Source organism: Anomalospiza imberbis, chromosome 21 (genome assembly GCF_031753505.1).
Source record: "Anomalospiza imberbis isolate Cuckoo-Finch-1a 21T00152 chromosome 21, ASM3175350v1, whole genome shotgun sequence".
Taxonomy (NCBI): Eukaryota; Metazoa; Chordata; class Aves; order Passeriformes; family Viduidae; genus Anomalospiza; species Anomalospiza imberbis.
Genome location: NC_089701.1, coordinates 8476683 through 8495149, shown reverse-complemented (window position 1 = coordinate 8495149; position 18467 = coordinate 8476683). Strand labels below are relative to the sequence as shown.

The window sequence follows — 18467 nt, the reverse complement described above, 5'->3', positions numbered from 1 at the left end:
CCAAGCACTGTCTAACCTGGCCTTGGACACTTCCAGGGATCCAGGGGCAGCCACAGCTGCTCTGGGCACCCTGTGCCAGGGCCTCACCACCCTCTCACAGAATAGTTCCTTCCTAATATCTCATCTAGTTTCAAATTTGTAACCTCTTGTCCCAAAAAAATGTGCTTGAGAGCCCTCAAAATTTGTTTGCATCTCTAATGTATAGTGACCACAAGGACATTTTTTCTCCATGTCCTGTGCCCTGGAGTGACAGAAACAATGTGACATTAGTGACAATCTCTCCATTCCCCTACCTGTGAGTGTAGCTCTGGTTGTGGCCTGGCTGCCCTTGGGCACCGTGATCTCCACATGGTCCCCACCAGAGATGGGGGCAAATTTAATTCGGTAATTATCGACATTGGCATGGCTGTTCTTCCACTCCAGGGTGATGCTGCTGTCAGTCTGGGACACCCGCTTCAGGTTCCTTGGAGCATCCAGGTCTGGAATCAACCAAGCAATAAACAAATAATTAGGAATATTTCTCTTCCCACAGCAGTCTCTTGTGACAGTGCTTTTTAGAAGGTGAAATGGCCCATAAAGCTTCTTCTCATACGATCCTGTTATTTCTTAACTGCAAACAACAGAGATTTTCTAGCATGAAAAGCAGAGTTCACTGGCTTCAGTTCAAGAAGTTTATCTTCTATCTCCTGTGACAAAAATAACATTTTCACTTGCAATAATTAGTTTTTATTACAAAACAGGTTTGTGGAAAAACATATTTGGATGAAAATACTGTTTTCCTTTACAATTATCTCAGCTTTCGAAAGGAAAAAAGAGCAAAGAACTGGTCATCTCTAGAATTTCTCTCCAGTAACATCTTGTATTCATGCCTGGAAGGAACTCTAAGTCTTAAAAAAAGGTGAATATTATGGAGAAATTCAATTAACTTTCATTTTTCACACCTACAGTAGCCTCAAATCCTGCTCCAAAATAACAACTGTATTTTAGGATGAAAAGGGATGTAATTCGCAGCTCTCTTAATGCATCAAGCCTTGATAATCTGCTAAAGGACCCACACTTTCCAAAAACATTCCCAGAATCAGTGAGGAGCACAGTAAATTTATAAAAGAATGGCAGGAAATATTTGCAGAACTTAAGAAAAAAAAAAAAAAAAAAACAGTTCTCTGCTTCTAAACTAATTAGGCAAAGAGAAATAAGATGGAATAGGAACTACAGAAGATATTTAGCTCATCAGACAGACAAATGATCTAGAGGAATTTGCTTTTTGAAGTAGAGATTTAGGGTAAAAAACACAATACCTAATTCCCATTTTTAAAATACATTTAGATTCTTGTGGGGTGGTCTAAATATTTTGGTGAGCCAACAAGGCATAAAAGGCACAGGAAATTATTCTCTGCTTTCATGTGCTTCTAAAACTGGGCTGATTTTGTGTTGATCAGCAACTGCTAACTCCAGCAACAAGACACAAAGAGCACAGGAGGATGGGTGGTCCCTGTGGCACCTTCCCAGCCCCTCACCTGTGACAAAGACTTCCTTCACAGGGTCGCTTTCCATGTCCCCTCGACGAGAGACGAGCGTCACCTCATACTCCGTGTGTGGCCTCAGGTTGCCAATGGAGTATTGGTTCTCATCTTCAGAGAGGTCAATGGTTGTCCTGTCCCCTGGAATGTCCTTGGGGCCATAAGTGAGCTCTACACCTTCAACTTCAGCCAAGGGTTTGGACCACGTGATGAGAGCCGTGGTGTCGGTGACGTCTTTGGCCTCCACCTGGCTGGGGGCATCAAGCTCTGTCACCAAGCAAAAGAGAGGGGGAAAGGGGCTTTAAAAAGAAATCTTGCCATGAAAAACACCCATATTCTTATTCTTTTAATTGGTGATTCAGGACAAAATTAAAATTAGTAAATCCTCATTTACGCTCTTCCTTTAGTTCCTATAGTTTTAGACTCCAAATGGAATCAATCCATCAGAAACAAATCCATCAAAACTCCTTCAAACCAGGAGATGACAAAAGAAAGACAAGCAGGAACACTGAGAGCTTCCCCACCTTCACACACTCTTCATGCAAACATGATCAGGATGAAACAAATTCTAGCAAGAAATTCTAGTTTCTGCTGATGTGCATCTTGAAAAAGGAATAAAAGTGCATGCTGCCTGCTACCTTCTAGTTGGACATAAATTTCCCTTCTGCTTCAAACAGGGAATTATTTTTCCTCATGTATTCATTAGCAACTCCACTATTTCCTTTTCTCCCCCTATTAACTCACAGTGTAGAGCTTTAATTTCTCTTTGTTTACAAACCCCCAAACAGCAGATGTTTTGTTGGTTGCCAACTAAAACCAGACCAAACACAGGATGTGCTTACTTGTGGTGATGACTTTGGACAGTCCTGGTCCTCTGGTGTTGTTCTTCACTATATGGATGGACACATTGTACTGCTGCCCAGGTGCCAAACCTGGCTGCATGTAGGATGTCTCTGGCCTTTTCAAGCTGCTGGTTATGTCACCATTATCATCTTTTTTCTGGAACACATGGGACAATCAGTGAGTACAAACATAAAAATCCAGGATTTTTCACTCTATACGTGAAACTGCTTCCTCACCATATTATGGAAGACCAGCTCCCAGCCATCAAAAGAAAAGTTCAGAGGGTCCCACTCCACCTGGACGGATGTTTCCCGAACAGATTTGAATCTCAGACCTTCTGGAGCAGGCAGATCTGTGGCAGAAGAAAGGGATATTCTCACATGAGCAGCAAATTCCCATAAATAGGGCACTGGGGTAGGACATCTTTCCACTTCTAGAAACATCTGCCAGGTGGGGATCTGCAGATGAGGTGTTAAACTCTCCTCAGATCCAGTTATTGTGACTTTGGAGAGACTTTCCTGAGCTGGTTAAATGTCACCTTAGAATAAAAAGAATTTTACCTTTGAAATCTCTTTTTTGTGCCCTCTTGAAAGAAGACTGGTGTTGACTTTGGAAGTCAGGAGAGCTGCATCCTGCCCCAGCTCTCCAGAAATGAGCTCAGTGACAGAAATCAAAGAGCACCTTTTGATATTGGGATGTTTAGATATGACAGTGATGTGCACAAAACAAAAAGAAGATGAACAAGAGAAGTATAGACAGGCAGATAAAAGGTTAGTTGTAGTAAATCACAGCAAAGATACAAAAAAAAAAAAATAACCTCTACTTTAGCCAAAATAGTTTGAATGCAAGTGATTTCATATTGCTCTTGTACACGCTGCTACATTTTAATATTTTTTTCTCAGGAAGAACTACCAGAATTTTTAAAATGAACATTATAATAAAGAAATGTACATTATAATAAAGAAATGTGCATTTTAATAAAGAAGCCAAGGTTCTTAATTCACAAAGACCCTATAGTGGGAGACATTGGGAGCAGAAGAGTTTGTGAACTGTGCTTCTAACAAAGTCCCTGGTATTGGAAAAAACTAGAAAATGGAAGTGCAGAGGGCTGTTTTTTCCAGGCCAACATTTGAATTGGAAGTAGAAAATACAAAAGAAATGATATCTCAAAAACTGAATGTAAATCAATACATCTGAACTGAAAATAAAAAAATGCAGAATAAATTCCCTCAAGAAAGGGATGCAAGTCAACGCATACAAAGTGAAAACAGAAAATACAAAATAAGCAACACCTCTAAGAGAGATGCAAATGGAGTAGACAAAAGGATGAATACAGGGAATATTAAACTCACATGTGGCTACCCTGGCGCTGACTGGAATACTCTTCTTGTTTTTCAGGATTGCAAAGACACGGATGAAGTACTCCACCCCCGGCTCCAGCTCATGGATGGTGGCAGCTGTGTGGTTTCCTGGCACGGTGAACTGCATGTCCAAGCCCCCACTGCTTGTGGGGACATAGGTGACGAGGTACTCATTGACCAGGTTCTCGTGCTTCCACTCCAGATTGACAGTTTTATCTGTCACATTGGTCACAGTCAGCTCAGTTGGAGGAGACACTGGGAATGGGGTGGGGGGAAAAAAAAGCCAAACCAAAGTTATAAGAAGTTCTCAAGGCTCAGGAAATAATGACTTGCCCAGTTTCACATTTTCCCAGGAGCGGTTCCTAAGGCTCATCTCACACGCAGGGAATGGGGAAGGCATGTCCCACAAATTAGCTGCTGAGGAAAGGAATGCTCAGCTGATGGAGACTCCAGACATTTCCAGAAGCCGTGGGCCAATTTCTGCTCTCACATTTGCACACAGCCTCTGGCTGACTGTGTTCCAGCTGCTCCTCTCATGGCTGCAGCACAAGACTGCTATAGCTGGGTCCCGAGGGATTCATATGTTTAATTCAACTACCAGCAGCACGTGATTCTAGAGCTAGAAGTCCTGGGATTTGCACAGATTTTCCAAAGTAAAATAAAACATTATTATTTGAGTAAATACTTGCCATAGATCTGCCTGTGCAAGATCACAAAGTGGAGTTTAGGCACCTTCCAGAAGGAGGAGATGAACAATGAGAATTTCTTTTAAACGGTATTCATTGTCTTTTATAGTGTTCCCAACCCCAAAGTACTCTTTGATTACCAAAATTTAGTTTCACAATTTCTCCCCTGGATCTACTAAAGAAAACGACCTCATTTACGGTGTATTGCCTGTCATTATCAGGCTGCCAAAATTTTCTATCAATTTCTATAGAGTCAGTGGTCCTGGGAAACCAAGCATGTGACTTTATAGCTAAGTTTCCACTCCAGCTGATCCTATGATTTTCCTCTAAACTTCTGTGAGATCTAATATTCTCTGGAACATTTCCCTTTTCTCCTTAGCTAGAACAGCTTCTTCCAGCTATTTTTTTCCTAGCATCAAGAGGTACTGTGAGAAACTGAAGGGTCATGGTGACAAATCCCAGCCAGTGCTGGCTACACCACCAGTGACATTGTGGTGGGAGCAGAAATGGAGGTGACAAAGGCACTGCAACACCATCAGCAGCCTGTTGTACTGGTGACCACCAAAAGCCACCAGAAACTGCTACGTTACTTAGCCCTGATATTTCAAGATGCCAAGAGCTACTGGTGTTGTTGCATCTCTGATCCTGCTGTTTGGACTATGTTGGAAAAGCAGCAACAGGGCCCTGCTCTATGGAAAATCTTTGTGGAGTGTCCATAGCTGTTGGCTGGCCCAAGGAGAAGCAGTTCAGAGGGACACTGCACCTACCATCAGAGCAGTCATCCCCGATGTGGCCATCCTCGCAGACACAGCGCCCGTCCACGCAGCGCCCCGCGTTGTTGCAGTCATTGGGGCAGGAGCGTTCCCGGCAGTCCTCACCCACGAAGCCCTCGTGGCACACGCAGCGCCCATCGATGCAGCGCCCACGCCCGTGGCAGTTGTTGGGGCAGGCCAGCTCGCCGCAGTCGTCGCCCGTGAAGCCGTTGTCACACTCGCAGCGCCCCTCCACGCAGTGCCCGTGGTCGTGGCAGTCACTGGGGCAGCGCAGCTCGGCGCAGTCCTCACCCGTGTACCCCTCATCGCACACACACTGCCCGTTGACACACAGCCCGTGGCTGTGGCAGTCGTTGGGGCACCGCAGCTGGCCGCAGTCATCCCCGGTGAAGCCCTCATGGCACACGCACTGCCCGTTCTCACAGTGCCCGCGGTTGTGGCAGTCGTTGGGGCAGCGCAGCTCCCCGCAGTCCTCCCCGATGAACCCCTCGTGGCACACGCACTGCCCGTTCTCACAGCGCCCGCGGTTGTGGCAGTCGTTGGGGCACCGCAGCTCCGCACAGTCCTCACCCAGGTACCCCTCGTGGCACACGCAGCGCCCACCCACGCAGCGCCCGCGGTTGTGGCAGTCGTTGGGGCACCTCCTCTCGCTGCAGTCGTCGCCCACAAAACCCTCGTAGCACACGCACAGCCCGTTCTCGCAGCGCCCGTTGCCGTGGCAGTCGTTGGGGCAGGTGAGCTCCCCGCAGTCCTCGCCGGTGAAGCCCTCCTCGCAGAAGCAGGTGCCGTTCACGCAGCGCCCGCGGTCAAAGCAGTCATTGGGGCAGATGAGCTCGCTGCAGTCCTCGCCAGTGTAGCCCTCGTCACACACGCACTCGCTGTCCACGCAGCGCCCGCGGCCGTGGCAGTTGTGGGGGCACAGGGGCACGCTGCAGTCATCACCCACAAAGCCCTCGTGGCACAGGCATTGCCCACCCACGCAGCGCCCGTGGGCACTGCAGCCCTGGGGGCAGAGCTCCTGGCCACAGTCCGGTCCCGTGTAGCCCTCGAAGCACACGCACAGCCCGTCCACGCACTTGCCCTGGTCGTTGCAGTCCGAGGGACACGAGGCCTGGCTGCAGTTGGGGCCCTTCCAGCCGGGCTCGCAGACACAGCCGCAGATCTCAATGCTGTAGTTGCCGTGCCCACTGCAATAGGGCGTGGTGTCCAGGCGACCTGTACCAACGATCCCAAAATTCATTACCCCTAATGGTACTAGGATGCCTTAGGCCAGCGTGGCACATATGACCCAAAAGGGCTCTGATTTTCCTAGTTCCCTACAAGACATTGTTTTTTAAAGTTTTTAAATGAGAATCTCTCTTTCTTTCTCCAGCTAGATTTACTTTACCAAGAAAGCTTTAATTCGCTCTAATGCCAGGGAAGATCCCCTGCCAAAGACTTGGTAATTGAGCATGCTGGATTCCTCCTCCCTTCTCAAAATCCTCTCCCACTGACTGAGCAGCTTTCCTGACTGCTTCATTAGGGCATGCACGATGGAACATCCATTCACCCCAGAACACAAAAAGTCAGGCAGCACATTGTGTCATGAGCTGTGTCAGCAACTAGGAGGCTGATCTGAGCTCAGAGGGACACATTGCTCCGAAGAAGACTTGTATTTCTTCTCTTATATGACCAACCCCATCCCTCAGTTTAAAAATCAACCAGACAGACACAATTCTTCCCTCTTCTATAACTATTTGTGCTTGTCTATTGCCTTATGTCCTGCTGTATTTTTATTGGTCTCTACTAAAGAAAACTTGGAAGAGAAAATGGTTACATTGGCAGCTTCCTCAAGGGGACAAAAAGTGGAGCCAAGAACTTGGACTGTGAATTTTAATCTTAACTCCAACACAGATTTACCATGTCCAAGTGCTGTCCATGCTCAATGCCACAGCTACAAAGAGTCCCAGGTCACCTCCTGACCCACAGATCCGTAAAGCTGTGGAACTGTGAATAAATGTACCTTGCACGCTGGCCAAACACATTCCCAGTTTTGATTACGTTTCAAATGTAAGAGGTTGACTTGTGCTTATTCTTGAAAGAGATTGGAGTATCACTCTAAACCACATCTACAGCCAGCACAAGAATTTCCCCCAAGAGCAGCTCCCCAGCCTGCCTTACCTTCTACTGCCTGGGAATTAGGACAGCATCCAGCCCCACTGGCACACTGCTCCCGCAGGGAGGAGACCAGCCCCTCCAGCTCTTCTAGTCTGCTCAGCAGATCCTTAATGTCTGGGGCAGCTGCACAGCCACAAGCCCGGCGGGGAATGTTAATCCTGTGAGTGAAGACAATCTGGTTCCCCTCATTCACCGTGTGCTCCTCGTAGTTCTTGACAGGCTCAACTTCTGCCTTCAGGTCAGCGTCGCCGCTCGCCGTGTCCAGGTCCACGGAGCAGAGGGAGCCAACGGGCAGCTTAATGTTGTAGACATGGTTGAAAACCACAGGCTGGTTATCCTCTGGCAAGGTCACGTTCAGCCCAGTCTCCCTCTTCTGCCGGATAGTTCTCTTGATGAGTCCCCCAGAGACATGCTGGGACAGCAAAGCGAGGATGGCGCAGGCCAAGACCCGGCTGTGGAGTCCCATTGTAGTGCCTGGTTCCCTTTTGAGTCTGAGAGAGTCTTAGGTCTGCTTGGCCTTTGTAATCTGCAGCAGAAATAGGAGAGCCAAGCCGAACCAAGCTGGAGATCCTTTTCTTTCCTGGTGTGTTCCCTAAAAGAAGAAGGAGCAGTGTAAGGGATTAACAGGAGCTACACCACCCAGCAAAGTTGTGACACTGCTCACGTGCTGCATCCTCAGAGAACAGGACCATCACAATTCACCCAAGCTGCTGAGCTTGCTCTGATGTATAATAACAGTGGTTTTCCTGGATCTCAGTGTGATTCTGAAGGAGATGTCGCCTGACATGAAGAAAACTGCTGTTGTTTCCAGTTTAGAGCAAATACAGTGGGTTGTAGAAAGTTTAACTGCCTCAAGCAGAAGACTGTGGAAAAGATGGCTGCTGAGTCTCAGCTCAACTGAAAACAGAGGTTCATAAAATATATATGTGTTCTGTTATGATTTAACCAATGTTAAATTCTGTATTTCCTTCACCCTCCACTGTTTGAAGGCTGTTCAAGATTGGACCATGCAAGAAACTCGAGACACTGTCAAAAGGTGCATCAGCACCACCAAGCTCATTCTATCCCTTTTCTATATATTTTAAATTACTCCAAGATTGCTGTGGAATCTGAACTCCAGGACTGGTAGCTCCACAGTAAGTTCTACTATATGATGATTTATCAAGAGCAGGGAGATAAATGGAACTCTCTGCAGGTGGAAGGTTCTGGGGTCAGTGCTTGTATCACAGGGATATTTTAGTATAAAAGTAGTGAGACACAAGAGAAGCAGAGACTCCAGCAACAGACAGCAATAAAACTACATGTGTAAAAATGCCTTTTTAGCAGCCAATATCCCTTTCCATCGGGCACATTTCCCACTGTCTAATCTTTCCTCAGCTATAGCACAATAACTCGTGTACAGTTACAAGCACCTGGCTGGGCTCTACAGCTCCTCCTGAAACTCATTCCTTTCAATTAGCTCCACTATTTCCTCTTCCTCCTCAGACTGTGCATGTTCCTTTTCAATGGAGTGAGCCAGGGGAGTGGAAAGACATCCACTGACTTCCATGCAGGATCAGCCCCTCTGCACGTAGAGCAAGGAGCCAAAGAAGTAATGGACTGCCTGAACAAGCACACCTAATAAATGTCATCTCAGCATTTGTTTTCCTTCCCACTCCCAGAAGAGCTTGGTTTAATGGTTAGATCAGTGACTGTGCTTTCAGTGGTTGCAAGCTATGAAATGCCAGTAATGGAGGAAACAGCAATTTATTCTCTAAACATCACAGTTTTGATGCTAATTTATTTGTCAGATGAGAGTCCAGCCTCTTCCACCCTTCTGACTTCCCCAAAGTGGAGGGATTGTTTTTCCCATGTTATCCCAGCTGCTGTTGTGAGGGAATGGCAATAACACATCAGACATTTCACTGAAGTTTAGTGGGTTTTTTAGGGAATGTAGAGCTCACAAAGGGCAAACTTCACCCCTTTTTACTGAGGAATAAATCAGAAGTAAACAAGCAGCAGGGAAGGCTTTTTCCTTGTTACGGAAAACCGCTCAGCTTTAAGGCATTTCTAACACTTACCCCCTTTGCTCAAATATTTCTGCAAGCCCTGCCTGCACCAGAAGAGATCACAAGAATAACAGAGACAGACATGATCCAGGTCCCATTTCTGACTCAATCCCTAAACTGGGTTGCCAGTTCATGAAATGTGTTCACGACTGTATTTGAAGTGGGGTTTTAGTCTCAAGCACTCCCACTTGGGCTCTGCAAAGTGCTTCCCATGCAGTTCCATGTGCTGCTATGCACTTTTTGCCCCAGGAAAAGGTCATACAGCTAAAACTGGTGCCTAACCCTCAAGCAGTCATTGAAGGGACAGGCTGCTTGACAGATGGATAACCAATGGAAAATGGAAAAAACTGGAGGCAGCTCTGCATCTCATTCTCACTGAATTTTAGTGAAAGTTGAGCATCCATTTCCTTATGGCTACTGTAAATCCCAAACCACAGGAAAACAGGCCTTGCCCAAACCAAGGAAGTTGCACTTTTTTCTGCTGACCAATGTGAGTTGACAAATCATTTAATCATGGTACAAACTGTGATTTCTTTAATATGCCTGGAAAATGACAAACCCGCTCTGGCAACAGCCACTGACACCTTCACTACTGATGAAAGCCACATGAACACCAGGACTCTGAGAGGACACTTGCGGCATTAGAGGCAGCCAAACCTCTCAGCTCATAGATGATCCTGGAAGAATTAACATATCTTGGCTGACGCACTTTTGAAGTTTCTGGAGAAACATTGTGATGGTCTAGGGGCAGCATTCCCTGCCTGCTCTGTGACCCCTGTGCTTTGACACCTCGTGTGATGTCTGAGCTAATTCATCCCCAGCAGGTGTTTCCTACCCCACGTGCCAAGGGCCCAGCATGGTTAGCTGAGCTCCACTCTTGGATCTGACATCTACAAAACAAGACACCTTCCTCCAGTTCTTTATACATTAGCCATGGTCTTGGCTGGGAGAACAAAGAGGACATCCTTCTCTCCAACCCCAGCTCCTCAAACACATCCAAACAACAGCTCTGACCACAATCGACCACCCGGGAGCAGGAGAGAAATGAAGCCACATTAACTACCAGGCTCTGTTGTCCCTTCATTTTCCCTCCTCTTCCCTTCAAACAGCTTGTGTAGATTGTATTTTAAACCTGTCTCTTGGAGAAATCCTCTTGATATTTTCTTTGCAGACATCAGCTGCTGGATTATTTAGGGGCACCTAAAAGAATTGCAGCAAAGGCTGGCAAAAAATGACCCTTCCCAGCACGAGTTTGGCCTTGTGGTCTGTAGGAGGAGCTGAGTGATGTCTGACATCTCTCAGGTACTTTGAGAGGTCTGTATGACCCAGAGTGTGTTTATTTTTACAAATATTTTGTCTAATAGGGAACCTCTCTCATCCTAATGAGCTATGCCCTCGAGTCTTCCTGCCACCTTGACTACAAAAATCCTGGACACGATGATGTGGATGATCTGCAAAATGTTCTGCTTATCATGCAGGACAATAAATCCAGAGCTTGTGTTCTCCCCATCTGGTCATTGGCACCTTCCCACCCTCCTTGGGCAAGAGTTATCTCCTGCTCTCCTGCTCCCCGAGGCACAACCTCAATATAAATAAGAAGAGACTGTGTTGTGACCTCTCACACATCTTAAATATCTGATTAAAAAATAGAGATTATGAATTGAGAAGCAAATCACAGCATTTCTGCAGTACAAGCTGGGGCAAAAGGAGATGCAGGTAAGAAAAGAGTTTTCTTATATGAACATTAACTTTAAAAGTTAGATTTTAACGAAAGCAGAAAAGGGCTATTTCTAGAAAACACTTCTTAAAAACCTGATCACTGCCTGGTGATACACTTAATAATATGTGGTGGAGGTAAGGTGGACTGTCAATAGCACAAAGGGAAGGAATAATTTTCATTTCCACTGCAGCCCTTTCATCTGAAGATCTGAAAGCATGTCACAGTCTGGCTGTCAAAAGCTGAAAAAATGTTATTAAAAAGGATTATTTCTTTGTTTAGACATCCCCCCTTCCCCTCTCCCCCTCCTGGCATCAGAACTTTTTCAGGACCTTCCATTTAATTAGAAATTTGTTTCTTAATAGGAAATTTTCAATCAATCTTGAAAAAAACCCCCAGGAATCCTGACTCCTGAGGAATACTAAGCAAAGGTAATGCATGGATATTTCCCTTCCCTAAAGCCATATTTGCTGGAAAGCAGCAGGTGTGAGAAACTAAATTAATATCTGCATGCTTTAAAGTCCTGGTGTAGCACTCCAGTCTCTTCTGAACGTTCAGGAGTGGCAGAATTGTGAGATGATTTGTGGGTATGTGGAATGATAAATATGCAGATGAGAGCCCTGTGCAATTTTAATCAAAACAGATTGCAGCAAGGAAGGGATGGAGGTGTTAAAAACTATCTCAGCTGTCCTTCCTAACGAAGGCAGAAGGCTGATTAGATTTGCTCAGACACCCTCTACATGTCATGACTTGGAAATTAGACATGAAAATGGCAGGGAAAAAAGAGAGGGGGAAAAAAAGGAAACAATTCCTGTCTAAGAAGATACTTCCTACATTTCGGCAGGAGGGGTTCAAATATTGTCAGCACCATATTGGATTCAAGCACATCTTGTTAAAATCTGGGTAAAATAGCAGCAGGCTGGATTGTGACAGGGAAGACTCAGCTGGAGAAGAGCCAAAGCCCTCTCCAGGGAACACAACGAGGAGCATTTTGAGGTTTGTAAATTGCTAACCCCAAAACAGTTTTCTGTGAACTGTTAACTGCAGGAAGTTCATGTTTCCAGAGTTTCCACCAAGGCGTGCTGCGTGTGTTCCCTGCAGCCTGGAGTGCCCAGCAGGGCACTGTGGAAGCACTGACACCACGTTATCACTGCCCCCTCTCCTCAGCTACTGCCACAAAGACAGAAATGAGTTATCTCCTGGGGATATTGATCTGACCTGGACCATTCCCTGTCTGCAGACATGGGGAATTCGTGCATTTTCTGCAAGGAAAACAAGCAGTGCTGTTCCACAGGACTCGTTAATTGAGACCATCTGCCAGAGGGCATTTTCACAAGGCAAGGCCTCAAAAGATGCAACCTCTCAAAGCCAGAGGGCTGGGCTGGTTTTACCAAGAGCCTGTGACTCCCGAGGCTCTGGGAATCTTCTCCAGAAAAAGTGGATTGAATCTGAAGTCCCTTGAAATGTTCTCAAAGCAAGGGACTGGGGGGGACCTGGAAGTTTTGACATGTCAGGCCAAACCAGGAACGGCTCTGACTTCATCATCTTCCACTGCTGTTTCCACACATTCATAAGTGCAGAAAATAATTTTCTTCCCATTCCAATTCCAACAGGGTGAAGGAATCAGCAGGGATGCTCAGTGTAGGTCAAACTACATTAAATCACAGTGGAGAGCAGAAATTCGTAACACTCCTAAGACATCAGGCCTGAATCTTTTCAGCAGAAATTATCAAAGCCAAATTATCACCTTTTTTTTCCCCCCTCTTCTTTATTTACATTGTATCCTTTCTAAGGAAAATAATTTTAAGGCAGCCGAATTTAGAGTAATTCAGAAAACCCAGTGTGTTCCCCAAGGCTCCCAGAGAACGTGGGTGCAAAGAAGTGTGGCAATTGTTTCAACCCCACAGATATGAGCAGGCCCTGAGGGTGTGAAGCTCCAAAGGGAAATTTTCATAATTCAGGAATTTTATTCAAAGTCTTAAATTGGCTGCACAAGGAGGTGAAAAGAGGGTCATAACTTTCAAAGGGGACAGGAGGAAGCTGATTGCCTTTTTCTCCATGGTTCTAACAGATAAAGTGCAGAGTGATAAGCAGGAATCCATCCAAGTTGCAAGTTGAGGACTTACCTTGAAGTTATAGTCAAACATCTTCACTTCTACCTCCATGACCAGGTCACAAAGAATAAACACTCTGCAAATGCTCTACAGTTTTCTAGATAAGAAATCCCACATCTGGGAAGCCCACACAAAAGTATAGATCCAGGCTCGGTGACCTCCCTTTAATAAATAGCACAATGTGAAAGCACTGAATAAAAAGCCTTTGCCACCCCACCTATGCCAGATTTTCAGAGTAAAGCTCTTCCTGGAAATGACAAAGGGAGATAAGCATTAACCAAAATGATTTGGCTGGCTGTGGGAGTGCAACGAGAGTGAAAAAGAGGGGAAAAGCAAGAGAGCCTCCTCTGGAAAAACTCCATGGAGAAAGGAACAGAGAGGAAACAACTGGAAGGAAGTTTTAAAAGTTGTTTAACTAGAAGAGTTGAAGTGTAGGGATACAAGTGACACAAATCCGCTTTTTCAGTCACAGAAGGGACTCAGTGGTGTTCTCAGCCCCACAAGAGGAGCCTCATGGCATCCACATGTGCTGGAGGAAGGCAAAGAGCCTCTTCTCTGAAAGCTTTTTAAATTATAATGGATAAACAAAGCACACTCCTCCACTTTAAATACAGAGAACTGGGACATGGAGAGGCTGACTCCCAAGCTCCCCAGGAACCTCTGACTTTCTGCTGAGGTATTTTACCCACTGCAAGCCAGAGGAAGCTGATGCAGCTTTGCTGAGTCCCACCACAGTGGTTCAAACACCTCCCAGAAGGCATTTATGGCTCTTAAAGCACATAAAAAGCACATTTTCCTCTACATGTGCCTGCCTTTGTGACTTGAATCCTTCTCATTTCAGGACAAACCAGCAGTTTGTGTTTGATGTGGGTGAGCAGCCACAGCTCAGGGCTCTGGATGCCCCCTGGAGCCACCTGTGTCCCATCTGGTGCTGGCACTGCACGTTTCAGAGCAGTGGAACTCTGTGGGACTGATCACAGACACAACCAAGAACACTCTGAATGCAGAGATGGGAACTGCTCTGCACAGTTAATTCAGGATTGACTCCTGAGCTGTCACAAAGGACAGTTTTCAAGCCCAGAATGCTTCCATCATCCATTCCAAGGGCTTTGCCCATGCCACTGGAATTAGTCATAAAAAGAAGAGGAATTTTAGATTATCTTAAATCCTATGAGAGGTCCTGTGATCACCTCAGACTCTTTCAAAGAACTGCAATTAAAACAATTCATGGGTAGTTTTTGCCCCATGCAGCCCCTGAGATCCTGTATTAAATATCACTCAGCTAAGCCTGAACTCTTCACTCCAGCTCAGTTTTCACCTTTGGCTCTTAGATGATGTTCCTGTTTTGGGGAAGCTGTAAGTTCTCTGGTTCACAGATCCTACTGCACTCCATCTTGAAATAAAGCAACTTGGATGCATTTTAGCCTCCACCCATTCTACCTTGGCTGGAAAGCAGCACTGCCAGAGCTTTGCCAGGGCTGTTTTGGAAGGAATTTTAATTAATTGTTTTGTGTACAATTTAGAATTTAGCAAAGGCTCATATTTCAAAGCCATCAGCATGACAGTGCCACAAAGGGGAAGGAGAAATAATCCACTGAAGCCAACATCCATAAAATGTGAAAGAGCTCTGGTAAATTCTGAATGATAAGCATAAAAGGAGACCCATGAGAGATTAAACCTTCTGTTGTACAGTTACTATTTTGAGGTAAATGAGCATGATTATTCCATTATAAACTACTTTTGTTTCAGAAGTTTTGTCCTCTTAGCCATGGAAAATCTCTCCAGGTCTATCCTTGTTCAGGATCTCAGAGAGAGAACAGAACTTTCCAAACTAAACAATGAGTTTGGCTCTTTTTCAAAGCAGAGTAAAAATTCAGGGAGGTGGTCTTATTCCAGTATCAGTGGAATAAACTTTGGTCAATGAAATATTGAATATATTGAGCCAATCTCATTAATTAAATGAAAAATTAAATCAGCTGGCAGAGATACAGCTGGTAGAAAATGACTGCTGAAAACATGCAATAATTAAAGAAAAGTGAAAAACAGATTATGTGATGAGGTGCCTGCAATAACAGGATATGGAACCCAGCAATCAAGAGGTGCCTTCCAGTTTCTGGGTCCTACAGACTTTGCTGATTTATGATTCTTAGGAATTACCTGGCTGATGATGAGAAAAGCAAAGAAATGCTGCCTGAACATACCATTGCTATTGCTATTCCATCAGGAGCAAAGGAGCAAGAGCTCAGGGGAGAGCCAGGAATGTGGGAATGGCACCAAGCTGGGACTTGGGAGAGCTGAGATCATCCCTCACTTCTGCCATTTCAGCCCAGTCAGTATTCACCCTGATTTCTAAGAAGTCTAAACAAAGTACAAATAACTAAACTTCCTATTTCTATGTTTCCAACTGCTCTAGAAAGATTCTTCAGTTTACCCCTAATAAAAAGGCTTTCTCTGCTCTCAATTTTTGTGCATAAACTCTATGCTCTTCATGCTAGAATGTTAATTCTTTTAATATACCACCTGGATTAGAGGTAGCACAGCTCTTAATAAGGTTTAATCACAGCCACCCTCTAAATAGGTCACAGGTGGGGACAAGATTGATGGTGAAAAGGACAAAAGAGAACTTGGGAAATGGTACAACCTGGCAGGAGCAGAGCTGCTCTGACACCACCACTGTGGTGTTTAGGGCAGTACTTACTCTTCAGGCCAATTATTTGTAGAATAAACTCAAACCTTGAGGCTTTGCAACATCCCTCTCCAACAGGTATCCCAAGCACGATGAAGAATTCACATTACAGGAGCAGAGCCCAAGGAAATGGCATCTGCTGAGCCCTGTGGTATCCCAGCTCACCTTGGCTCATGTCCGAGCCTTGCAGCTATTTAAGCTGTTGTTTAATGAAAAGCATCCAACATGGCATTGTGTAATAATTATATATAGGCAGCCAGCCTCGGGAAGAGACCACACTAAAAACAGGAATCCAAAGCTCTTAACTCATTTTTGGTACCACCAGATTTAATAAAATTATCTACATTAAAAATGAGTGAAGGTAATTGCTGAGTGACTTAGAAACATGGTGCAGAATAAATCAGACCACACTGGTAATGTGGTGTTTAATCTTTCATGTTATTTCCTGCTAAATATGCATAATTAGAAACAAATAAATACATCTCAGTGTGAGCCACAGATGTGCTGCCTTCCAGCATGGTTATGAGCTCCTGACTAGGGATAATGGAGCTTAAACCAGGTCTCCAGCTTGGGACTTGACAGTGATGCCTCAGGTTTGAGCTTTTCTATTTTTCACAATCTGTGCTGCTTTACTGTGTAAGTCTAGGGTTCATATTATGGGATGGGGAGCTCTCTGCACAGAGCAGGGAGACAAAACAATTCCTTCTCCAGCTGGGCACCAAGGACAAATGATCCAAATCTCAGGCCCAGGAGCACAAACAACGTGGGCTGGAGAGAGAAAAACAAGCAGGATGGGACTGCATGGGCTGGAGCTGGAACTGGACAATGAACTGCAAATGGAGCAGAGCTGATCACAGTGAGAGCCCCCGGGAGCGCTCGTGCATTTTGGGACCATTTTGGTTCACCTTGGGTGCAGCCCTGGCTGGGCTCCTGTGCTGCCCAAGGTGGATCCATTGAGGCCTCCTAAGAAATCCCTACTTTTTTTTTAGCTCTGTCTCTGCTGTAGGGCAGCCTTCACAAGGCATCAACAGGATATTGCCTTTTGGTTCATTTTACTTCAAGAACTGCAGGAGTCCTTCCTGCATTTCCTTGGAGACCTTGTCCAGCAAAAGTGTGCCAGGGTGGGGAGCTGGGAGCTGCTCGCCACATCCTCCTCTTCATCACAGGGGCAACAGGAGCTAACTCTTGCCACCCAGACTGAGATCCCAAAGCACCTGGCTGGAAACCCACCAGCAGGGATGATATCCTTGGCATATTGGTGCCGTCCAATATTAGGTGCTAAAGGCCTTGAGAGCTCCCAGACACCACAATGGTGTCACTTCTCATCCATCAGGGAGGGATTTGTGCCACCTTTTGGCAGAGGGGGAGGTTGGGGAGTGCTGTGTGTGACCCCACAGAGCTGCTCCCAGCTGCCAGGGCTCCGAGCATCCAACAAAACCCCAACACACAAAGGGAGCTGGGAGTGAAAACCAGCCCTGCTCCGTGAGTGCATCCCTGTGCCAGGGCTGGCTGCCCCAGCAGGGCAGCGGCCCAAAGGCAGCTCCAGCCAGCAGGGCAGGCTGTTTGGGAGCAGAAAATCTGAATTTCCATACGTGTTTTGTCCCAGACACTGAGGAGGACATTGGCAAAGTGTATGCCCGGCCAAGGGGAGGTGGATAAAGCACTTCCCTGCAAAGGTTTATTTTGGGTGTGCTGGAGGCTGAATTCCTGTGCTGGAGTAATCCTGGGGATGAGGTCATGTGCTCCCTTGAAGGGGCTGCTTTGTAGCCCGTGTTAGTTAGCAACGCTTTTTCTCTTATCAAGCATCTGATTAAACTCACAAAAGAAGGGTCTTTAAAAAACAGGCTCAGGCAGAATCGAGAAGTGAATAAATAAATTGAATTTGAGGTTTTCTCTTTTTTTTTTTTTTTTTTCTTTTTTTTTTTTTAATTTTGCCCGACAGGAAAAGTAGACAGGAATAAGACGGGAAAGAGAGATGAGACACTGATTCCTTGTTCTGAGATGACAGAACAAAGACCTTAATCTATTTTCAAGAATTCTACAGAACCTGCCCTGTGGCAGACACCAGTTACACCCATCCATGTGGCAAATGTCACCTGGGAGGGACTCAATGCAGCACCCAAACAGCACAAACCATTCCACACCTCTCCCTGCCAGAGTGATCCAGCACCCACCTTTTGCAGCTGTGAAACCCTTCACCAGAACTGGGCTTTGGTTCCATTATGGAGGAGGTAAACTGAAACTGGACTCCAATATTTACTTGACTTGAAGAAAGACTTGGCTGATTTGCACTGATCTCTCTGTAAGCACTCAAGGATATTTATAAATTATATCTGCTGTACTTATTAGAATGACAGTGTTTCAAATCAGTTATTTGGTGGCATCAGTGGTCCCCTATATTAGAAGAAAATATTTCTCTTTGTTCCTCTCATTTTGTATAATTTCATTCAGTATTTCCCTCCATTGTCCTCGCCATTGGATGTCCAAAAAAAAAAAAGTGTAAAAGTTGTCTCTATAAAAGAACTGGCGCCAAGTGATGATAAATTAACAGGTACAACTGCT

At 45.5% G+C, this 18467-nt stretch overlaps 1 protein-coding gene across 7 annotated transcripts in view; it reads right to left on the bottom strand.

Annotated features, from left to right (window-relative positions):
* Nucleotides 1-18467, bottom strand: part of TNC (tenascin C) — a 72428-nt gene that overhangs the window by 40178 nt on the left and 13783 nt on the right. For all 7 annotated transcript variants that reach the window (XM_068211465.1, XM_068211466.1, XM_068211467.1 and 4 more), the window contains exons 2-8: nt 7344-7932; nt 5178-6398; nt 3716-3979; nt 2600-2715; nt 2363-2519; nt 1518-1787; nt 294-479 (exon numbers count right to left, since the gene is read on the bottom strand). In XM_068211465.1, the coding sequence (XP_068067566.1) occupies nt 294-479; nt 1518-1787; nt 2363-2519; nt 2600-2715; nt 3716-3979; nt 5178-6398; nt 7344-7806 (2677 nt within the window). In that variant the 5' untranslated portion in view covers nt 7807-7932. The remainder of the gene's footprint in view (nt 1-293; nt 480-1517; nt 1788-2362; nt 2520-2599; nt 2716-3715; nt 3980-5177; nt 6399-7343; nt 7933-18467) is intronic.